The following is a 25,758-nucleotide window of genomic DNA, read 5'->3' as shown; positions in this document are numbered from 1 at the left end:
GCAGTCTAGGTACAGTCCACCTGAAAACCCACAGCCCCACTTTAGGGCAGTCATTGCGGAGGGATGATGATGGCTGGGCGACTGACCTCCACACCCTCAGGTTGGTCCCTTTCTACCACTCGCCAACTGCTCAGCCCGTTCAGCCTCCCGTAGTGCCTCACTCAAATGTCTGGGCGACAGCAGACAGACGTGCTGACGGAGACGCTCTGGTGTAAGGCCCGCAGGAAAGCATGAACACTGAGTTCTTCCCTTGCTGCTGTCGAAAGTAGGGTAACCTTTCCGTATAGACCCTGATGTCAGCTGCAAATGCTCCCACACTCTCACCTTCACGCCGATGTCGGTTTGTCAGCTCCTCCCTGTTGTGTTCCTGAGGTTCTCTGTCCAAACGACGGGTGAGAGCATCGGTGAGGGCCTGAAGATCACGACACTCCTCAGGCGGCAGGTCGATGAGTACCTGAAGTGCGGGACCCTCCAAGGCAAGGGCCAAGTGTGTTGCAGCTTCCTCGCAGCTCCAACCATTGTGAAGAGCAGCCAGATCCACTTGTGCAAGGTATGGCTCTAGGGCGCCAACCCGCTGTATCGTGGCAGCTTAGCGGGTGACCGTGTGGGAGGACCGGCCGACTGGTGATTTGGGGTGTCGCGCGGCAGCTACAGGTTCATTCCGGCCGTGCCTAGAAGATCGCAACACTGTCCGGGGAATACTGGCACCCTCAGGCCAGTTTGTCCTTTTTCTCCGTGCAGTTCTGCTGATCAGGCGCTCCAACATAACGCTATTTTCCGAGATGGCACGCTATTTCTTCAAGACTCTGTTCCATGACGGCGTCTTCTTAACAGCCTGGTCTCCCACTTCTGACACCAATGTAGCGACCCGTGGAGGAGTCTTTTAAGATTTCGAGCCGAACTCTGCCGTGCACCTCTCCGCTGTCGGCTAGCGGCTTGCCAGCGTCATGCACTGCACCCAGCTCTTTAAGAAAGAGAACACTCGTGCCCCATACACCGCACGACTCGAGTGTCTCGGTAGTTTGCTTAGATAACATCTTAGCAAATAAACAGCTCTGTCCTGTTGTATCTTTTATTACAGAAGATAGTCAGAAACAAAAGCTCAACATTATTGCGCCCATTGCCAAGGTCAAGCACGAAGACACATTTCAATAAATTGGTACTTTTACAAAATAAATAACCCCGGACGGCGATAACCCAAACCCACCCAACCAATTAAATACAAACACACCATTATTTACAACACAAATGACAATACGTAAATTCCGACATACAATAAGCTTTTTATAAATTACCCATAATTTCCCGCAAACTATTTACATAAATTACCCATGAGGCGTCACTCCGCCAGCGCTTGCTGCCGGGTTGTTACAATATATATTTCTTGGTCCTCTCATTAATACTGTATTTATTAATAATAATAATGTAGCACAGAGTGCCAGAATGGATACTTTGCCCTATACATAAAAGGACTGCTCATCGTTGCTGCAACAGATGGAATGGAGATTCCCTCCATTGCTCGTCTGTAATGTGTCTGCGGTCTGTCTCATCTGTTGCCTGCACAGTTTTACCACCAGGCTTGCTTCACACAGCTCACCTGAGTTCAGTTTCAACTTGATCTGCCTCACTGTTTCCCAACTCCAAGAACTGGAAGCTCTGTCACCATCCACACACCCAAGGCAATGGACCTTAGCAGATGGAGAAGCACTGGTGGATCTGCAGAAGTAGCAGTCTCTCTGCTGTTTTACCTACTGTACTAATGAAACAAACGGCACTCCCAATTCAGTATCTCAGCAGCTCATCCAAAGAGTCAAGCAGGTCCACTGTGGTCTTTGTGGCGTTAAGTGCTTTGCTAAATTGGGAAATATTTGTTATCCTCGTTCCACACCTGACAACAATGTAACACTGAGTACCAGAATGGATCCTTCACACTTTACATGGCTTTTTTTAGGTGGCACACTATCTCTAAAATGACTGATCACTGGTGCCACACTACATGGAATTCTGTTTATAACATTGCAGACTTGCTGTTTTTATAGGCACCCCTACCGCTGGCTCTGAAACTGCTTCTTTACATCAGATTTTACTATGGGCAACTCATCCATGCCTGATGTTAATTGTCAGCACAGTTAGAATATTATTATTATTTATTCTTCGCTTTGTCATCAACTTATATCTTGGTATGAAAATACTACTGAACCACTACTCCAGTTCCTTTATTTTCTTGGGTGGAGTGTACTGTGGCCCCTCATGATGGATCCTTCTGTGTTTCAGTGTCATTTTCATTTGGTGTGGTGGTTAATGCACTGAATCTTCAACTACAGGGTTACAAGGTACTTTGATCCAGCTTTTAAAGGGTGAAAAACAGACATAAGTACTTGTACTCTGTATCTGCACTTGTAAAGTGAATGAAGAATTAAAGTTGTAGGCATTCCCACAGTTAGTCTTGAGAACATGGAAAGAAGCGGTTTGCTATGCATTCATAAGTAATGCGCTCAAATAATCAGTAAAATTGTCCTTTATGAAAACTACTTATGAGAAAACCTCGTATTAAACAAGTGTGCTTTTTTTCAGGGAGCTATCTTAGCTGGTTGCATTGCCAGAGCGACTAGTTAATATTTATGTCATATGTTGCCACATGCCTGGAAATCTACTGGATTTTCTTGTGCCCTTCATTTTCTTATTTTGGTACCTGAGTTAGGCATAATGGAAAGTTTAAAGTATTATCCTAGCCATATTGTTTGAGTCTATACCAATATGACTGTGTTAGATTTCATCCAGATGACATATGCCCTTAACAAGTCCTGGCTCAAGTAATTCAAACATTATAGTGCACAAAATCTAGTGAAATTCTGAAAAATTACAAAACTTACATTGTAAGTTCTGGTATTCCAAATTTTTATTGGGTTTTATGTTACAGTACTACATAATACAGAGGATGCTACCTTTCTGTTTGTAGTATGTTACTAGGAGCATTTAGTGATATTCTAAATCAGTTATGCCCAATTTAGAAAGTATTCAGAAAATTAATTGGGGTTTTAAGTGTGGTCTTACTCACATGTACTGAAGGTTCTTAAGGTAAAAAATGGAGAATTTTCCAAGTTGTTTTAACTTTAATTCAGCCTCATAGTTTTCATTGGCTGAATTTTACTCATTATTTGTGTTATGAAAGATGTCATATAATCACATTGGTTAATGCAGAGTATCTTGTGCAACCTCAGACTTTTAGGTAGCAAACTGAAATTGCAGCTGTATAAATATATTTGTTATTTTATTGCTTGTTGCTTTTCTATTTTGTGGTTGCTTTTGTTTCTTTTAATTCTTACAAAGTGTCAAAAAGACGCTGTGTAATGCGTTTACTGCTATATAAAATTAGAATTTTTGATAAGCAAAGGTAGTTTCTTTTATTTTTTTTTCTTTGTAGGGTCCTTGGTTGTGCACACCAGCCCTACACCACAGCACTGCACAGCAGGCTCCGCCATTGCACTCAGCTGCACCTTTCCAGTGCCTTTTGGTACTCCTCTGCATGGGATTGCACTCAAGTGGACAGTGAGCACGGTGGATAATGACCACAGGACCCTTTATACTTTTGATGGCACTTCAGAGTGGCAGTTTTATAATCACAGCACGGTGGATAGGCTTCGTCTGATTCAAGGCGATGCAACCCTGCACCTGAAGAATGTGACCCTTTCAGATGCAGGACACTACACATGCACAGTGTTTATCCCCCCAGAAATGGGGGCCTCTACGTTCCGTTTGGCTGTTTCTGGTGAGTTAAGAGCATTATGCCAGTCTCGGTTCAGTCAGCATTAAAAAGTCTCATGTAAATTATTGAAATAACATAATTCTTAATTATGTTGAAATAATATTGAAATAACAAAATTCTTAATGACCACTGTGACTGATGATTACCCGTATCAGCAATTGTTTCTCAATATTTTAAAATGTTGTTTTTACATTGGCACTAAAGGGCAAATGGCAGAAAATTCAAACAAGTGGCACACTTAAAATAAGAGGGGAAACATGCAGAATTTGAGGAGTGCTGGTATTAAAAATTGGTGCACACAAAATCATAGAGGTTGCACCATTAATACGTGGAATGCACATTTTTGGTGCATATTGTGTTATGTGTGATGCCATTTAGTACAAGGCTAGTTTATACCTTACTTTGACTCATCCCCACCTTCATAAGATAGAGAAATGAGTATGCACACATTTTCCCATGTTTATGTTCATTTATATTGGTTGTTACTTGCAGTGTAAAAAAGGACTGATTTTCTAGTTTTACTTTTATTAAATACAACCACTGCATCAGAGCTGAAAGCAGATTTGAAAAGGTAGTCTATTTGCTCACCTACGCTCTGATAGCTATTGTAAAACAAGCACAAAACACTGTCGCACAGAAAAAAAGGAAATGATGTCTTTACAGACTCAGTTCAAAATGGAACTGGCACAAAAGCAAATGAGGGTAATCATATATAGGTGGGTGTGCGGGAAGTGATGTTATGAAGAGGCATAATCTTGAGGCTTGAAACTGGAAGTGATGTGTAGGAAGAGGCTTCATCTTGAGCGTTGGAACCCTAAGTGATGTTATTGGGCGGTTTATTCAGTTCTGCCGGGAGAGAGCAAAGAAGAGTTAGAGGGCACTGCCAACCTCCAGTTCAGTGGGTAACTGCATCTATTTCAGCCCGTAAACTGTCTCCCAAGCGCACGTGTGTGACACTATATACAATATACTTCAATTGTGAGAGCATACCTACATATTTCAAATGAAAAAGAATGAACTTTTCCAGTCTTCATGCAACTTCTGTCAGATAGATAGATACTTTATGTAAATTTCACTCAGAAATGACTTTGACAGTTCTTTCCACCAACTAGAATTCTTTTCACTTTGAACCTTTTCAATGAACTCCACTCCGATTTTGCACAACCCACCTGTTAATGGTGCCACCCCACTTGTTTTGCACATGCCACATGTTAATGCTGACACCACTCCTATTTTGCATGCATCGTCTATTGTTTTATTTGTGTCACTTGTTTACATTTTCTGCTGTTTGCACTAATTGTATTACATTTTGAGACTTCCTGCTCATTCCAAAACAAATTAAGAAATTTTCTGCATACTGTATATAAACAGGTACGATATTTTGAAATCCAAGACTTATTTTCAGTTTACCTGTCTTAACTGTTACTGAATTCAAAGCGCACCTTGGTTACTTTGTGTTGCTGCTTATCCCTTCAGGAGTTAATGGCAGGTTCATACTTTTCTCAGCCATATTCTAAATATATATAACTTACCAATTACATTTAAATGAATATAATAATAAAGTAGATTTCCTGTTATCTTAAGGGTGCAGGAGTATAACTTCAACCAATAGGTAAAAATGTGTTTTTATTTAGCCTAGTAATCAAGATAACCATAAATATCCTGAGTGAGCTAATTTGTTCTTTTTCTATATGTGGACATTCATTAAAACCTCTAAAACCTCTTCTGAACTGTGGGGAAAGGATGAACTGATGGTCAGTGTTAATCAATTTCTTTTTATTAATGAACCCATACACTTTAATAGCTATTAATGACTCTTGATGTTGTTTTTTAAAAATAGGAAATAAAAAAGATTATGTTCTACTATTGAATTAATGTTTATTGTTGTGAAATCAAAGTGTTATATTTTCTGTATTGTATTTTTTACTTTTTATTTTGGGCAATGTGATCATCAACCTATCCCTATTAATGTCTGATAAAGGAAATGAAATATTTCCGTTTGATCTTTACAGAATTCTAAGCTTAATCTGGTGTATGCAGTTTGCCAGTTATTCTTGTATTTTCTTTGGTTCACTCTATAAGTGTGTTTTGGGGACACTATTGTTTCGTATCAAATAAAAAGTTTCTTGTGTTTTTGTGAATATTCAACATGTTGGATTGGCACTAGAAAACTAAAGGTATTTGAAGTTTGTCAAATGGATAGACATAAAATAACTGCATAATTAGGAGAAGTAATAACAATGTATCACTAATGCTTAAAATTATGTTAAAAGGTGCACAAGGAAAACAAGACACGAAACGTTTACAGTTAAGTAACCACAAGTTCAGGTTACCCATTATCGATTCTTCCATAATAACCACATCACCACCATCTACAGTCTTGGAAGACAAAGAGGTATGAAGTGGTTGTGAGTGGTGATGATAGCGGAGAAAGTGGAGTTGACCTGGGCTTGGACCCCTACTTTCATTGTAAATGTTACCAGAATTTGTCATTGTCATCTACAGCAGGAGCTTTTGTGTAGGTGGTTTGGCTCAGGGTTTGAGCGGAACATGAATATGCATGTCTAAGGATTCTAGTTCTTCCACGACACTTTGTAGCTCACCATTGTCCATCTTGAAAGAAAATGCTAAAAATGCCACTATGTTGAGTTTTGTCTGTGGTTAGATGAAAAATCCAGAGTTGTTTTTCTGACTGTTCACTCTTAAACAGAGAGAAACTTAAGATTTCATTTTAAATTTTCTAAAATTATTCCTCTGTTTGCCACTAGAGAGCAGCACTGTTGTGGGAGTGGTTGCTCACACTTCACAATGTTGAACTCTTTGAAGATCACTGCTGTACTACTGTGTCTTCAGGCAGGGCTTGAAGTAGGCTGGTACTCAGTGAAACTCCATACCAGCACTTCTATATTTTCCATGTGTACCGTACAGTGTTTGAAGTCATCCAGTATGTACAAGGAGTTTTGAAAAAGCTGCTATCTGGCAATTTCTTGGTAATTTCACACATCCAAGTATTCAAGCATAAAACCTATCAAGCTTGTATATGCACGAGAGGGAATCTTTAGGTTAATAGTGCAAAAACACCTGGGGCCTCATGTATAACGCCGTGCGTAGAATTCACACTATAACATGACGTAAGCACAAAATCCAAAATGTGCTTATGCACAGAAAATTCCAGATGCAGGAATCTGTGCGTACTCCAACTTACGCATTCTTCCGCTCCATAAATCCCGATCAGAGTGAAAACTAATGCACGTGCATGCGCCTTCTGTCTCGCCCCGTCTCCTCCCAGAATTACGCCTCTTTGAATATGCAAATCAATATAAATAGACCTTAAGCTCAGCGTTCTGTGAAAAGGCAATGGCAAAAGCAAGAGGGGAAATATAAGAATTTCAGCAAATACCAAGTTGAGGCAAACAAAAACTTACTATTTGTTGGTTTATACAGTGGTATAATCAACAAAAGAAAGTTGATCGAGTAACATAGCGTGTTGGAGAAACAAGTTCAAGTTCACAAAGTCGCACAGTGCCTGACATAATAAAGAAGTTGTCACATATCAAAGTCACCGTGAAAAGGCGAGACGTAGCCCGCCATCTGAGTGTCATATGGAAGCTTATTAGAGTACAGTGAGAAAAAAGGCACAGAGTAGGAAAAAAACACGAAATGTTAACTTCAATCTCGAAATATTAACTTTAATCACATTGTTTATTTTATCATTAAAGTAGAACATCATAAACTTCATCTTAAAATCGTTTAATTTACTAGTTTCTCAAATCCCATCGTAACTAAAGTAGCACGTTAAATGCTTTGTTTTGTATTTTATCTTCAATGTGCTGTATGTGTGTGAATCACTACGTGCTTCCGTTCTTTCTCTTTCTCCAACAGGACACAGACTACATTACATTTGTGATATTACAGCTCACTGAATAATTAAAATACTGAGATGTATACGTGATATCATTTTCATGAAGATTGGAATGAAAGCATGCTATTAAGAAAACGATGGCGCAGTGATTGTTCATGTCTCATACAAGATGCTGCTGCACCATGCGCGACCTTCGATGAAATAATTTATTGTAGCAGTACTCTCTTTCAAACGTACTAACCTTCAATTCTTGTCCTTACTTTTCTTTCCCCAAATACCCAATTGCCACACAATCAGCTCTGTAATAGACGTTAAGTCATCTGTAAGCTTACAACAACAATTCTTCAAACCTTTTAAGAAATATTGAAATATCTTCATAGTACGTGTTTAATTATTCGATCTATCTATCCTTCCAGTGTCATGCCAGTCTCAGCAAATATACAGCGCGAGGCAGGATTAATACGTGAAACATGCAAGTGCTGCAGCACTGTGTCCTCACATGTTTAATTATTAACAATATAGATTATTTAAATTAAGTTAAAGTTTTATCTGTATAATATAATCAACATGTTTTGCTGCATTTTATCTTACAAATGATATTGTCATCATATGTAAATACGCGCTTTATAAAGTGGCACAGGTTGTGCAATATTATAACTGTACTGCAAGTTTAGAGTGGGGTAATTGTACTTATAAGTACAAACAGTTCTACAAGGAGCAATTGATTGAGTGCATTTAAAGTTCTTGGGATGAAACTGTTTCTGAACCGCGAGGTCTGTACAGGAAAGGCTTTAAAACGTTTTGCAGTGGCTGAGACAGCGTGTCCTTGATGCTGTATACCGATAATTCTCTTTCCGATCAGCTGCTGCTGTGATTCCCCACTCAGATACAGTGATATAAATAATCTGAGTGGTGCAGTGAGAGTAATATGGAAAAAGATGATCTGCTGTGGCAACCCTTAAAGGGAGCAGCTGAAAGAAAAAAGAAGAAGGTGCAGTGAGAGTAACAACGCTAAAGCAGTTATGGTATTTGGAATACTATGGCTATTCCCTGGACCATTATATTGTTACAAGTTAATTACAATCAGATGCATTACACTAGTAAACAATATGCGGTTAGTTTCAGTGTATTCATAAAGCCGCGTCAGGAAAATAAAGAGTAACCACACAGGAACAGTAGCATTGCTTTGATGCTGGGTGCCGCCAGTCTGCAAAACCGAGCGGAGAAGTTGCGTACGACAAGGTATGAGGTACCGTGGAAAAGTACGTGGCTTTACGCCAAGTGTAGGTTTTATACATCGTGATTTGAATGTGGAAAAGATCTTACGCAACATTTCTGTGCATACGCACCGTTCATACATGAGGCCCCTGGTGTACCGCCTCTTTTTTTTAACTTTTAGCAATGTCTTCATTCATTGAAAATCTGGGCCATCTGGATTACATTTAGTATTTTGCCATACTATTGAGGTGGTGAAAACGCAAATTCCTGTTTACTATATAAACCCTGAATGTTTAAGCTACAGTATTAGATGCTAGACACAGACACCTGTGGGCGAAAAATGTATTTATAGATAGATAGATAGATAGATAGATAGGATGTAGAAACCACATGCTTATCAATGGCTAAAAACATCAGGGGCCTCATGTATAAACGGTGCGTATGCACAGAAACGTTGCGTAAGAACTTTTCCACATTCAAATCGCGATGTATAAAACCTACACTTGGCGTAAATCCACGCACTTTTCCACGGTACCTCATACCTTGTCGTACGCAAGGTCTCCGCTCGGTTTTGCACACTGACGGCACCCAGCGCCAAAGCACTACTGTTCCTGTGTGGTTACACCTTATTTTCCTGACGCGGCTTTATAAATACACCGAAACTAACCGCATATTGTTTATTAGTGTAATGCATCTGATTGTAATTAACTTGTAACAATATAATGGTAGAGGGAACAGCCATAGTATTCCAAATACCATAACTGCTTTAGCGTTGTTACTCTCACTTCTTCTTCTTCTTCTTTCAGCTCCTCTTGTTAGGAGTAGCCACAGCGATCATCTTTTTCAATATTTCTCTCACTGCACCACTCAGAGTATTTCTATCACTGTATCTGAGTGTGAATCACAGCAGCAGCTGATCGGAAAGAGAATTATCGGTATACAGCTTCAAGGACACGCTGTCTCAGCCACTGCAAAATGTTTTAAAGCCTTTCCTGTACGGACCTCGCGGTTCAGAAACAGAAACGATATCATTTATAAGGTGAAATTCAGCAAAATATGTTTATTAAATTATACAGATAAAACTTTAACTTCATTTAAATAATCTATATTCTTCACTGGGAGTGTCTTTAAGGATAGAATAATTAAACATGTACTACGAAGATATTTCAATGTTCTTTAAACGTTTTGAAGAATCGGCGCTAAGCTTACAGATGGCTTAACTTCTATTACAGAGCTGACTGTATGGCGATCGGTTACTTGGGGAAAGAAAAGCACTGACTGCAGTTACGGTGTTGAATATAAAACAGAAAGAGAAAATAACAACACAGCTAAAAATGCAGTGACAAATTTCGGCAAAAGTTAAATGCTTCTGTCATGAGCACGAGGCGGCTATGCAGTGTCCGCAACGGACATGGCCATCCACCGTGCACAAGCTACCTTACTGACGGGCGTGCGAAGGAGTCACCGATTCTTCCTCTGCCCAGTGCCACCACAAGCCTAGAGCCGCCCCTGATTGTACTGCTGCAATAAATTATTTCATCGAAGTGAAACACATGTTTAATAACGTGCTTTAACTCCTATCATCATGAAAATGATATCACGTATACATCTCAGTATTTTAGTTATTCAGAGAGCTGTAATATCACGAATGTAATGGATTATGTGTACAGTCGGAGGAAGAGAGCCGGTTTAAGAAGCAAGTAGTGATTCACACACATAGAGCACATAGAAGATCAAATACAAAACAAAGCAAAGTGCTACTTTAATTACGATGTGATTTGAGAAACTGGTTAATTAAACGATTTTAAGATGAAGTTTATGATGTACTACTTTAATGACAAAATAAACTACGTGATTAAAGTGGAAATGTCGAGATTGAAGTTGACATTTCGTGCTTTTTCCTCACTGTGTGCCTTTTTTCTCTGTACCCTAATAAGCTTTCATATGACACTCAGACAGTGGGCTTACAACTCGGCTTTTCACGGCGACTTTAATATGTGACTTCTTTTTATTTCCGGCACTGTGCGATTTGTGAATGTGAGCTTTCAAGTTTCTCCAACACGCTATGTCACTCGATCAACTTCCTTTTGTTGATTATACCACGGTTTATTTGAACAAATAGTATGTTTTTCATTTGCCTCCACTTGGTATTCGCTGAAATTCTTATATTTTCCCCCGGGCTTTTCTCATTGTCTTTTCACAGAAGGCTGCGCTTAAGGGCGATTTATATTGATTTGCATATTCAAATAGGCGTAATTCTGGGAGGATTTGGGGCGTTACATAATGCGCGTGCGTGCGCGTTAGTTTTCACGCTGATCGGGATTTATGTAGCGGAAGAACGTGGAAGTTGGAGTACGCACAGATTCCTGCGTCTGGATTTTTCTGTGCGTAAACACATTTCGGCTTTTGTGCTTACGCCATGTTATAGTGCGAGTTCTACGCACGGCGTTATACATGAGGCCCCAGGAGTTTAAATGATATACAAAAAAAAATAATTAATAACTTCCAAAGACGTTAGTTGAAATTGAAGCATACAATAATGCATTAAAATCCATCCATTATCCAACTCGCTATATCCTAACTACAGGATCACAGGTGTCTGCTGGAGCCAATCCCAGCCAACAAAGGGCGCAAAGCAGGAAACAAACTCTAGGCAGGGCGCCAGCCCACCGCAGGGCACACACACACCCACCCCAAGCACACACTAGGGACAATTTAAGATCACCAGTGCACCTAATCTGCATGTCTTTGGACAGTGGGAGGAAACCGGAGCACTCAGAGAAAACCCACACAGACACGGGGAGAACATGCAAACTCCATGCAGGGAGGACCCGGGAAGCAAACCTGGGTCTCCTAACTGCGAGGCAGCAGCACTACCACTGCAGCACCTGCATTAAAAACTGTTAACTAAATTTTGTGATAGGAGTTTAAAATATAATCAATGATGCTTATTAAAAGCAAACTGTAGCTGGTGTCAGGAAGAATATTTGGCCTTACACTCTGCTCGAGTATTGCTAAAATGAAAGATTACATATGAATTGTACGTAGCCTACTTTATCTCCATATCTGCTTTCTACAAATTGAAATCATAAAATATGATCTAGCCAAAGCCAAAGGCTGTCTTGATGGAAAGATATGTGGAAGTAGTAAGGAAGAGAAAATGTTTAAAAAAAAGAGTGTAAGGATTGAGACATGGACTATTGGCAGAATGAGTGTGATATCAGATGATGTGGTGGATGTACTGAATGTAATGAGAGCAGATGTGTATTACATTGAGAAAAAGGACAGAAATGAAAAGATACAGGAATCATTAATGGGAGTAATGAAGTTTATTCTGGTAGGATATAATGATTGCAGTAGTGGTGTTTGTTGTACTTTTGAGGAGATGCAGATTTCAGTACTTAAAAAACCCAAATCAATAAATCTGCCTAATGATCGCAGAAAAAGTATGGATGAGGCTACACAACATCCACCTTCTGACTATACATCTAAATGAATAAAGTAAATTGACATTACCTTCTAAAAGGAAGTGCAAACCTGCAGAGTTTCAACATGTAGTATATATACTGTATACACCACAATGCGTATCTAAATTCTGTTTACTGTTGTTATGCCATGTAGTCATGCTATATGTGTGTTCATGTCTAAGTGTGTATCCGTCCGTCTCTTCTCTCACAGCACTCATAAAATGTACAAATTTACAAATTACTTTGTGCTACTGAGCTTCTCAGTTGATAACAACAATTTTAGCTTTGTTACTTTCTCTTAGCATCAAGTCTTTTGTTCAGTTTATTTTGCTGTTTAAAGTGCATAGACTGGAGAAACCGGGGATGGGTTTTTAGGAGCAAACCCTGGGGCCTTATCCTTTTCCGCTATTTACCACAAATTTTTAACGAGTTCCCACCACACATGTATTCTTATTTGAGATTCATGCCTGGCCCTGTAAGGCTACTTTAATGTGTAATTATGAAAAGCAAAGCAACACGTTTTCCTCTGCAAGGATCGTAAAAAATAAATTAAATAGAAACTATTGTTTTTTTCTGTGTAAATTGTTTAAAATGTAAAGTCATGCTCTCATTTTTTCCGATATTTGTTTGTTAATGAGAAGCAGCATTTTTGGCTGAATACAAAATGGACAGGATCAGCAGTTCCTTAAATTTTTAAAGTTCTTTATTAACAACTCCTGTACACAAAACTGTGGCAATTACGCAGCACCCCTATGTTTTGTTGCATGTGTCTCTTTTTTCCCATCTTTGCTCTTTCTTGATGGCTGCTGCCTTGATTTGCTCTCATGTTGCCTTTGTACTCCAAGTCTGTTTGAAAAACACTAGGATCCTATTTCTGGTGAGATGCTACTTAACTGAAATAATTTGAAGGTCAGTACGTTTTTTTTACAACAACAACAACATTTATTTATATAGTACATTTTCATACAAACAGTAGCTCAAAGTGCTTTACATAATAAAGAATAGAAAAAAGACACAATAAGAAAACAAAATAAATCAACATTAATTAACATCGAATAAGAGTAAGGTTCAATGGCCAGGGGGGGCAGAAAAAACAAAAACTCCAGACGGCTGGAGAAAAAATAAAATCTGTAGGGATTCCAGACCATGAGACCACCCAGTCCCCTCTGGGCATTCTACCTAACATAAATGAAACAGTCCTCTTTGGATTTAGGATTCTCACGGAAGGGCCTGATGATGATGATGGTCACGTAGACTTCTGCCTTTTAATCCATCCATCATTGTTGGAGCATCATGAAGCTTTGAGTAGGTGGAGGTGGCGCAGGCCACCACCACAAAGAAACCGGAAAAAGAAACAGAAAAGAGAGTAGGGGTCAGTACCGATTTTAGAGCCACCATGAATAGTTATTATGAGGAAATTGAACATACAGAGTATCAGGATTAAGTTAAATTAAGATTAAATTGAAGTTATAGAAAGGCCATGTTAAAGTAATGTGTTTTTAGCAGTGTTTTAAACTGCTCTACTGTATCAGCCTGGCGAATTCTTATTGGCAGGCTATTCCAGATTTTAGGTGCATAGCAGCAGAAGGCCGCCTCACCACTTCTTTTAAGTTTTGTTCTTGGAATTCTAAGGAGACCTTCATTTGAGGATCTGAGGTTACGATTTGGAATATAAGGTGTCAGACATTCCGATATATAAGATGGGGCGAGATTATTTACAGCTTTATAAACCATAAGCAGAATTTTAAAGTCAATCCTGAATGACACAGGTAACCAGTGTAGTGACATTAAAACTGGAGAAATGTGTTCGGATTTTCTTTTCCTAGTTAAGATTCTAGCAGCTGCATTCTGCACTAATTGCAAGTGATTTATGTCTTTTTTGGGTAGTCCTGAGAGGAGTGCGTTGCAGTAATCTAGTCGACTGAAAACAAAAGCGTGAACTAATTTCTCAGCATCTTTCAGTGATATAAGAGGTCTAACTTTAGCTATGTTTCTTAAGTGAAAAAATGCTGTCCTAGTGATCTGATGAATATGCGATTTAAAATTCAGATTACAGTCAACAATTACCCCTAAGCTTTTTACCTCCGTCTTGACTTTTAATCCTAATGTATCCAGTTTATTTCTAATAGCCTTATTGTATCCATTATTGCTAATCACTAAGATTTCAGTTTTCTCTTTATTTAACTTGAGAAAGTTACTATTCATCCATTCTGAGATACAAGTCAGACATTGTGTTAGTAAATCAATAGAATCAGGGTCATCAGGTGCTATTGATAAGTACAGCTGTGTGTCATCAGCATAGCTGTGGTAGCTCACGTTGTGCTCTGAGATAATCTGACCTAACGGAAGCATGTAGATTGAGAAGAGCAGCGGACCCAGGATAGAGCCTTGTGGAACACCATATTGGATATCATTTTAGACCTGCCTATGATCTTCATTTTATGAAGTGAAACAATGTGAGTGATTATTGTCTTGTTGTCTACAGTAGAGAGACATCAGTTTTGGTATGTTGGCTGTGATGAAAGGTACCATCTACATACTCATTTCAGCCAATAAAAATTAAAAGTGATTGATCTTGGCCTCCACAGGGTATATCATTTTAAATGGTACCTCTCACACATTTTCTGACTTTTCTGTGTCTATTTCATGCTGTTGTAGAGCCCAGGTTTATCATATCAGAAACCAACACTGAATTGCAGGTACACAAATGTCCTCCCAACACATACCTGTCATCCTGAAGCTAAGGTCATAATGAGACTCCAATTTACTGTAAAAGCCATGAGAGACCTAAAAACAATCACAATTAGTTGAGCAGAAAACTAATCAGAATAACTGGATTAACTACAAAAGGAGCAAGCAGCAAAACAAGTTTACAATTTTCATTTTTATGAAAATGCTGCATAATTTTTGTGGAAAGCCAGGCCTTTTAAGCTGCCTGCCAGTGGTTCATGATTTATTGCCAAACGTTGGAAGTATCCACACAGATACTGTATAATCAACAACTTTGGGTAAAACCTAAGGGTGTTCATTCAGCTACTAGGAATTTCCAGAGACCAATTTCATATGCGCTTGGCAGAGTCAAAATGTTGATGAACCTTTAGTTTAACCAGGCAGGTATCTGTTGGAAGTCAGGATTTGAATTTTTGTAAGATCTCAGTTTTACTAGTCCATAAGTAAAACAACAATGTTTCTTACCTTATCCAGCACCAGTATCAGTACTCACCTGTCTCAGCCTCGGATGGAATAAAGAACTGAATTTTTTTCTAGTGCAGATGACGTAGCTAGAAAAAGCTTGTGACACAGTAAATTGAGCAAAATGATTATGCTTTTTCCTTATAGGCTATCATGGGCATGGATATTTCTGTTAGCAAGATAAAGAATAAAGCCAATGCAATAATTTAGTTAAGGAACAAGAAAAGAATTGAGCAAATATAATTAAAAAACAGTTAATAGTATTGCACATAATGAATGAGATTGTTATAAGATTCAAAGGTGGATCATCCAGTGAGTCAAAGAGTCTTAGCTGACCAAAGCAGAGGGTTCCAAAGGAAGAAAAGTACTTTTGCTTTTTTCCCTTTCCCATCATTGTTCCCTTACTTTACACATTGCACCCTATTTATTTATGTATCTGTTTTTTTTTTTTTGTTTTTTGTTTTTTTGCAGTTCTTCCATCAGTAACACTGTCGCCTGAATTTCCATTTGTTACTATTGGAGAGGAGAAGATGCTGGTTTGTGACATTCAGAACTTTTATCCAATGCAAATTGATATTGCCTGGTTCATTCGAAAAGGAGCCTTGCCTGAAAGCCTGCCTGTTTCGCAAGGGGTCTGCACTGGAATCCCAGTTGCTTATGGGAACCAGACTTTAAGTGTCCAGAGTCAAATTCTGATTAGGGCCACCGCTGAAGCAAATGGGGCAATATACACTTGTCAAATTAAGCACCAATCTTACAGCTCTCCTTTTAGAATAAATACAACCCTAACTGTTGTAGGTAAGAATTATTTTATTTTTTTCTGTAAGTGATGCACTGTTGTTTTTTTTGGAGAGAATTGGAAAGGGTTATCTTATGTGCAACAGATTTAGTAGGGAATCATGAATATGCTTTGCCAATGAAACATTAATTTAAGTTTTGAGGTTAGTGGGTCTCATGCATCATCAGTGCAAAAACAGCTCGACACAGCTCTCTGCGTAGGTGTGGGCAACTCCACATATAATAATTTGAGTTACCGTATAGAATCACTTATAAGTCGGGTCTTGAAACCCAAAAAATCGATCATAAAATCAGACCCCGACTAATATGCCCATTCAAAAATATGACACTTAGATTTTTTTCTTTTACATCTTCTTGTTGCAGCAGTGCAGTTACCAATTTCTTTCACCACTTGAATGACTTTTAATTCAAAACTAGCTTCATATTTTCTTCTGATCAAACGCTCCATCGTAGATAAAGGATGCTCTTACGATAAGGGTGTATGAGGGTGTGAGATATAAAAAACACACAACTATTCACTTCAGAATAGTTTGGGTATTACCGCGTGGTCACATAGGCACAATACATAGAAAACAAGGCCGTGTGCTTCGTGGTTACTCTCTCAGGTGGGCATTCCCATATCGTTATCTCTTGGATCAATACTGTGAGTTTTCCGCATTCAACTTATATGGCCGACATTATAAAATACTGGAAATTATACAGTAAAATCAAACCCAAACGTATCCACGGTAGAACTTAAACGTGAGTATATATGGTATACGAAAAATCATGCACTTTTTTTTTTGTTTAGTCATCAGTGTTTATATTTCTCAGTCTGCTTATCTTTTAGCTCGCACCCAGTTTTAGGTATTGTATATTAAATTAAATGATAAGTCAGATGTCTCCAAATATGTACAAACAGTTTAACTTGCACCAGTCATTACATTTATATTTTTAAAATGGAATTTGCAGTATTTCTTTAAAATTCGTTGAATTTAAATTTTTCACATGACAATAGGCCCAATTACAGAGCAATATTTTTTGATACCTGATATCCATTTGTCGAGTATGCATACACAGTTTTTGGGTCATATTAATATGTGTTCCACACTAAAATCCCCCAAAAAAAAAAATCTAAATTTTTACTGTACAAACTATCATACTGAGGTGGAACTTATCATTTTAAATGACCATAAAGTCTAAACTGACATTTGTATGTCTAAAGAGTGTATGTTTTGCCTGGTGTTGTTGACTTTAGATCAGTCTGAGTTGAACACATAATATACAGTGTCTTTTTACTTCATTTCAAGAGCAGTGCTATGGATGAATTGCACGGTATGAAGTATATTGTATTTTTTTTTTGTAATGCATCTTTAAGCCTGATCTTAGAGTACCCACATCAGATTTTCTACATTCCAGTTATGCCTGAGCTCTTAACATTTGTTCTGATCATCTTGGTGCATATGCTCAGCCTAATATTTCAGATTATTAGTCTTTTCAACTTTAAATAAAGACACACTACTGTCTAGGATATTATCATGATGGGTCAGTGTGTCTTAAGGTCTAGATTATCTGGCAATTCACCAGTCAAATCATTGAAACAAGAAAATGCTCAATTGAATATATTTCAGATGAGCCTTTGTATTGTCTGAAAACAGTAGTACTTACTATTGTTTCCTAGACAAAATGTATTTCTCTGAATTTCAATTTAATTTTACAGAAGCAACGTCAGCTTCTCATGGTGTAGGTATGATTGCAGGCACAGCAGTGACCAGCATGTTTCTGACATTAGCCGTCCTAGGAGCAGTCTTCATTCATGTCCACTACATAAGGAAAGGTAAGCCACTATCAATTAAGAAATCTACTTAGATAAAGCTAATCAGTACCAATACGACTAAAAACTGGTAACCACTGATTTATACAGTAGATCTCAAGAACATTGATATGTCCTGGAAGAGCAAATGATGTTCCTTATGAGAAATGTTAATTTTGAGACTTTTTCACATTTTGTAACAGGTAATCATGGTCAAGTATTCATCAAAAATTTTCAGCTGCTACAATGAATGTAAAACTCATTATGGTAAAATAAACTATGATCTGGTAAATGGAATACTTAGATTTTTTTGGCCAACAATATGTTCTTTAACACTAGAATTACCAGAGCCTACGAAAAAACTCGTAAATCCGTCCCACCTTAAATCGCTTCTTAAAATCGTTCACAGCTCTCTACCAGCGTCTTTTGTCATCTAAATGTGCTGATAAACTCAGGCTGCAAGCAGCCGGCTATTCCATCCCCCCACCGACTTAGAACGTGCACGAACTTCTCCCAGCTCATGCCTTGATTGATTTTCTGGGAGTGAAGTGGAGTTCTAGAGTGGAAATAATAGATCGTTGTTTGGAACACACGCATTTCATGTCTGTTCTGTTTCTACAGTTATCTGTGTAAACACATTGTTAAAACAGAAACTTTTTTATATTCTAGTAGTAGATGACAAAATGTAGGCATAAACGATATAATGTATGAAGCCTGAAGTTCAAATATCAAATAAATACTTTCATAAAAGGTCCATATTAGCTTGGTGTGTATCTGTTGGCAAAGTAATCCAGATTTTAGGTTTTACTAAAATTTTACTAACTTTTTTACTATGTTAAAAGACAAATTAGCAAAGATGATATTCGGCCATTTAGAATTGTAGTAATGGTATTAATATTGTCATTTATGTAGAGTGCAATGAAACTTTTGCTTGGCGTTTTGCTTGTCTGCCCAACAACCAACATGTCACCACTCTTTTATAAATAATAATGGTGATAATCAAGAATGTACGAATATACATAACTTTATTTTAATTAAAAAAAAAACAAAAATCAGGTTGCCTCATGTACTTCTTACTCCTGTTTCTGTACAAACACAAAAAAGATATTCACTGGGGACACATTTATAATTTCTTATTCTGTAGATGTATAGTCACTTTATTGCATTCTAGCTTGCATTCATTCCTTCAAGGTATGTAATGTTGTCTAAATGATATTTACTGATTAATCTTGTATGCTTACCTCAGGTCATTAGCGACCTGTGACATAACATTTATAGCTCTCATGGGGTCTTATGATACATTGTGGATGCAGTTCCCTAGATATGTTTAATTCATTTTGTCTGCAACGGTTTACTATCAAAAATGTGGCAAAATAGTGTATAATTATTTTATTGTAATTTTTTTACCTGAAATGTATAGGGTTCCTAGCAACACTGAATGCAGTAAAGTGTTTTTTTTTACATGCACATTTTTAAGTGCTGCATTTGTATGTTTGATTAAAACATATTTTTTTCAGGATTTCTTTGTATCTATATTCTGTATGTTCATTAAAGCTGTGTTTCTATCTTGTTACCTTTTATGTAAGCATTTATGAGTTTATAGAGGTAGGAGATAAGAAAAGAAATGTTGTAAAGCTTATCAGCACAGCAAGCCCTGGAAAGAGCCCCAGCCATTGATAGCAGATTAAGTGTCAGAAAGAGATACAGTGCAGAGTGATATTTCTGATGCCATCAGGTCGTGAAAGTTGTGGTCCAGGAATTATAGGGGGGCAGAGCTCAGACAAGGAGGAGGAGAATGAAGGTGAAGAGGTCAAGAAGCTGCAGCAGCTGAACAGAGTGAAACAGCTCCCTTTAGAAGCAAAAGTGGTCAAAAAACACAGTGTCACTATAGCTGTGTTTCTGTTTAACTGCTTATTGTTTATGTATTTATGAGTTTAGAGAGATAAGAAATAAGAAAAGAAGTGCCGCTGATATTTATCAGCATAGAAAGCCCTTGAAAGAGTCCCAGTTATTGATGGCAGATGATCAGATAGGGACTGAGGCATGCAATAGGCAAACGATGAACAAAAATATAAGACAGTGGAGAATGATTCTTCTGATGCCATCAGATCCTGAATGTTCTTAACAGGGAATTGTAAAGTTGCAAACTCAGTTGAGGAGGAGGAGGTTTAAAGTAAAGGGGCCAGGTGGTTGTAGCAGGTGCACAGAGTGAAACAGCACACATCACATCACCTGAAATAGCTTCATACAACATCAACAACATTTATTTATATAGCACATTTTCATACAAATTATGCAGCTCAAAGTGCTTTACATGATGAAAAAAGAGAAAAAAGACAAAATACAGTCAAACCTCGGTTCACAAATGTCACGGTACACGTACAACCTGGTTTATGACCAAAAAGTTTGCCAAACTTTTGCCTCGGTTCACGACCACACACTCGGTATACGAACAAGTCAGTTATCCTCTCGGTTTGTGCACGCCGATGATTTCCGCACGTGTTGCATTGTTCTCGGTCAGACGTGCGTGCTTTCGCTGTGAACTCTTTGTGCTCTATTTCATTTCCCTTCTGGTTCATACGCGCTGATTACTGTATTTAAGCATGTCTTCAGCCTCTCCCTATTCATTGTTCTCAGTCAGACATGCATGCTTTACCTGTGAACTCTTTGTGCTCTACAGTATTTCGTGTGCTTTTGCAGTTAACCATGGCTTCAAGGCACTGTAACCTCCTCTCCACCCTGTTCCTAATCACTTCATGCCAGAACTCGACTCATGCAAGGTTAGTTTTCTGGGTGGGTTATGATTAGTTTTTGTATTACGGATTTTTCAGATGTTCATTTTTCGGTTCATAGCATGAATTGTTGCAATGTTACTTTTCTTGGTTGTTTATTAAGTTATGGATTTTTCAGATGTTCATTTTTTATTCCCTTTGCTTAAAACTCATTTTAAAAAAGTGTTTACAGCAATTAGGTTGTAAGGCTATAGCGGAACTCTTGCAATGTTAGTTTTCTTTGTTGTTCTAAGTTTTCTCAGTGTTATTCAATGTTTTTACATTTAGTTTACTATTACGATGTGCATTCTGTGTTGTGATTAACTACAGTGGGATGCAAAAGTTTGGGCAACTTTGTTAATAGTCATTATTTGCCTGTATAAATTATTGGTTGTTACGATAAAAAATGTCAGTTAAATCTATACTAATAAAAGGCAAAGCCCTCACTCACTCACTCACTCACTGACTCATCACTAATTCTCCAACTTCCCGTGTGGGTGGAAGGCTGAAATTTGGCAGGTTCATTCCTTACAGCTTCCTTACAAAAGTTGGGCAGGTTTTATATCGAAATTCTACGCGTAATGGTCATAACTGGAAGCAGTTTTTCTCCATTTACTGTAATGGAGATGAGCTTCAACGCCGTGGGGCGGAATTTCGTGTGACATCATCACGCCTCCCACGTAATCACGCAGTACATAGAAAACCAGGAAGACCTCAAAAAAGTGCTCAAGAAAACATGCATTATATAATTGAGAAGGCAGCGAAACAATAAGAAGCGAGCGAGTGACATATACAACCATATTCATGAGTTCTGCTACTTCGGAAACAAAGCACGATGTAAACCTACACTTGACAGGCTGCCGCTGGCGTTTGTAATTTAGTGCCTGCCCATATAAGGCCGTCCGTCAGCGGCAATCCAATAGCAAACTGCCACGGGTAAATATTCACGGGTGAAGGACTGTGCTTATGGAGAGGAAGATGAGATGGTCAGGGTGGTGTTTGACACAAACTCAGCGAAACTGCGAGAGAAAGTTTTAAGTGCCAGGACTAAGGTAACATTAAATAAAGCTATGGACATAGCACGAGATGGCACCAGCACAGCTGGGAACCTTCGATGCAAGTACACCGAGTGGCTCACGTGAACTGATGCAGTGCACAGATAAAAGCAACAGTTCCAAAGAGCTGAACAAAACCGAATTACACAATTGAAAAGGCAGCAAAAATATGAAGCGTCTGATAAGCATATTCATAAATCCAGCTACTGTGGAAACAAAGCACACGGTGGAAAAAGTCAATGTCCCGCTAAAGGAAGACAGTGTAAAAAACCCGTGCATGCAGTGTGTCAGGTCTCAGATAAAGAAGAAGACGAGCTGTTTATTGATGCAGTAAGAAACGAATCGATGAATGAAACCTGTCATCTTTACAGCGATTGACAAACACGGAATGTAACTTGAACACAACACATCCTACAAATACGAACCTGATTGAAAGAAATAATGATAATCAAATCCTTGATGACAGCAACACTCAGTAACACTCACAAAACAAATACTGTATATTGACAGTCATGTTACGTTATTTTTAAAATGTTCCCTTTTCTTTTCTACCTTTTTAACACACTACTATATACCTGCGATCGCGGGTATATATATATATATATATATATATATATCCCGCTCTACATACTCGAATAATGGATACTTTATTAGCCATCAATGATTGTTTTGGTAAAGCCATACTCAGTGTATTCATTAGATGAGCGGTAAAAAGTAAGGGCAAGGGAGGATGACTTATTGAGGCATGCAGGCTGTAGTCTTGCGCGTCAACTCTATCTGAATTGCGTGATCACATTTGAAAAATATATCTTTTCAAGTTCTATTTAGTCCATATGTGTCAAACTCAAGGGCGCGGGCCACATCCGCCCGGCGTGTAATTATATCCGCCCCGAGATCATTTTATATACTGTATTATTGTTATTAATGGCCGGGTATATGAAGCGCTGGTAACACAATAAACTACAGATCCCATAATGCAGCGCTTCAGCTGCCTTGCGAACACTTACGCGTTAATCAAGTCTACCTTATGATGCTGCAAGTTATTGCGAAGCTAGAGTTATTGCGCACTGAGTTTGCACGGCGCTTTGGTGACTTTGAAGAACAAAAAAAGTCTGTCTACATGCGGCTCGAACCTTGTGCATGTTTGGTAGCACATATCTGTGTGAGAAGCTCTTCTCAGTGATAAAGACTAACAAAACAGCACACAGGAGTCGCCTCACTGATGAGCACCTGCAATCCATCCTGAGAATCTCCACAACACAGAACCTCACACCAAACAGAAACGAACTTGTGGCCAAAAAGATGCCAGGCGTCCAGCTCTAAAATGACATATGAGCAAAGACAACTGAATGATTTGATTTGTTATTGCACGTAAGAGCGGAGTCAACCGTTTTAACAAACAGCGTATTGCACTGATCTGAAATAGCTGTGTGTGTATATATGTAGATATGTATGTATATGTATATATATGTTTATATATGTGTGTGTGTATGTATGTATGTATATATATATATGTATTTGTGTGTATATATGTGTGTGTATGTATGTATGTGTGTATATATATGTGTGTGTATATATATATATATATATATATATATATATATATATATATATATATATGACAACAACACTCATCACTCACAACAGTGACAAAACAATTACATTGACAATCAGGTTACGTTATTTTCAAAATGTTTCCTTTTCTTTTCATTGCTTCTTTAACACACTACTTCTCCGCTGTGAAGCGCGGGTATTTTGCTAGTATATCATATAGGAGACACACACAGTGATATTTGAGAAGTGAGATGAAGTTTAGTGGATTTACAGAAAGTGTGCAATAATTGTTCAAACAAAATCAGGCAGGTGCATAAATTTGGGCACCACAAAAAAGAAATGAAATCAATATTTAGTAGATCCGCCTTTTGCAGAAATTACAGCCTCTAAACGCTTCCTGTAGGTGCCAATGAGAGTCTGGATTGTGGTTGAAGGTATTTTGGACCATTCCTCTTTACAAAACATCTCTAGTTCATTCAGGTTTGGTGGCTTCCGAGCATGGACAGCTCTCTTTAACTCACACCACAGATTTTCAATTATATTCAGGTCTGGGGACTGAGATGGCCATTCCAGAACATTGTACTTGTTCCTCTGCATAATTGCCTTAGTGGATTTTGAGCAGTGTTTTGAGTCGTTGTCTTGTTGAAAGATCCAGATTCTGATCCTGATTCCTGGACATTGGTCTCCAGAATCTGCTGATACTGAGTGGAATCCATGCGTCCCTCAACTTTGACAAGATTCCCAGTCCCTGCACTGGCCACACAGCCCCACACAGCATGATGGAACCACCACCATATTTTACTGTAGGTAGCAGGTGTTTTACTTGGAATGCTGTGTTCTTTTTCCTCTATGTATAATGTCCCTTGTTATGCCCAAATAACTCAATTTTAGTTTCATCAGTCCACAGCACCTTATTCCAAAATGAAGCTGGCTTGTCCAAATGTGCTTGAGCAGACCTCAAGTGGCTCTGTTTGTGCTTCCTCCGCATCACTCTCGCATACAGCATCTCCTTGTGTAAAGTGCGCCGAATGGTTGAACGATGCACAGTGACTCCATCTGCTGCAAGATGATGTTGTAGGTCTTTGGTGCTGGTCTGTGGGTTGACTCTGACTGTTCTCACCATTCGTCGCTTCTGTCTATCCGAAATCTTTCTTGGTCTGCCACTTTGAGCCTTAACTTGAACTGAGCCTGTGGTCTTCCATTTCTTCAATATGTTCCTAACTGTGGAAACAGACAGCTTAAATCTCTGGGACAGCTTTCTGTATCCTCCCCTTAAACCATGATGGTGAACAATCTTTGTCTTCAGGTCATTTGAGAGTTGTTTTGTGACCCCCATGTTGCTACTCTTCAGAGAAAATTAAAGGAGTAGGGAAACTTACAATTGACCCCCTTAAATACTCTTTCTCATTATAGGATTCACCTGTGTATGCAGGTCAGGGGTCACTGAGCTTACCAAGCCAATTTGAGTTCCAATAATTAGTTCTAAAAGTTTTGGAATCAATAAAATGACAACGGTGCCCAAATTTATGCACCTGCCTGATTTTGTTTGAACAATTATTGCACACTTTCTGTAAATCCAATAAACTTCATTTCACTTCTCAAATATCACTGTGTGTGTCTCCTATATGATATATTTAACTGACATTTTGTATCGTAACAACCAACGATTTATACAGGAAAATAATGACTATTAACAAGGTTGCCCAAACTTTTGCATCCCACTGTATATTTGTGCTTAAAAATCTTTAAAAAAATATATATTTACATACAGTTCATATGGTCTGGAATGGATTAATTTTATTTACATACAATCCTATGGGGGAAATTGCTTCGGTTCACAACCAAATCAGTTTATGACCAGAGTTTTGGAACGAATTATGGTCGTGAACCGAGGTTCCACTGTAAATAGAAATTAGAATAAGGGAACACTAATTAAAATAGAAAAAAAGTAAGGTCCAATGGCCAGGGAGGACAGAAAAAACAAAACAAAAAAAAAAAACTCCAGACAGCTGAAGAAAAAAATAAAATCTGCAGGGGTTCCAGGCCATGAGACCGCCCAGCCCCCTCTAGGCATTCTACCTAACATAAATGACCTCAATCAGTCCTCATTGTATTCTGGGTTCTCATGGAAGAATTTGATGATGACGGTCATGTGGACTTCTGGCCTTTAATCCGTCAATGTAGGGACATCACGGTGCTTTGATATGGTTGTGGTGGCAGATCGACACCATAGAAAAACAGAAAAAGAACAGCAGAAAAGTAGCGGTTAGCACGGATTTTGGA

At 38.4% G+C, this 25,758-nt stretch overlaps 1 protein-coding gene across 1 annotated transcript in view; it reads left to right on the top strand.

The window, feature by feature from the left end:
• Window positions 1-25,758, top strand: part of LOC120515071 — a 52,367-nt gene that overhangs the window by 4,520 nt on the left and 22,089 nt on the right. Inside the window, exons 2-4 of the mRNA XM_039735793.1 lie at window positions 3,425-3,769; window positions 15,977-16,303; window positions 18,003-18,119. Coding sequence (XP_039591727.1) covers window positions 3,425-3,769; window positions 15,977-16,303; window positions 18,003-18,119 — 789 coding nt within the window. The remainder of the gene's footprint in view (window positions 1-3,424; window positions 3,770-15,976; window positions 16,304-18,002; window positions 18,120-25,758) is intronic.

Source organism: Polypterus senegalus, chromosome 14 (assembly GCF_016835505.1).
Source record: "Polypterus senegalus isolate Bchr_013 chromosome 14, ASM1683550v1, whole genome shotgun sequence".
NCBI classification, from domain to species: domain Eukaryota; kingdom Metazoa; phylum Chordata; class Cladistia; order Polypteriformes; family Polypteridae; genus Polypterus; species Polypterus senegalus.
This window is presented reverse-complemented; position numbering and strand designations above follow the sequence as displayed.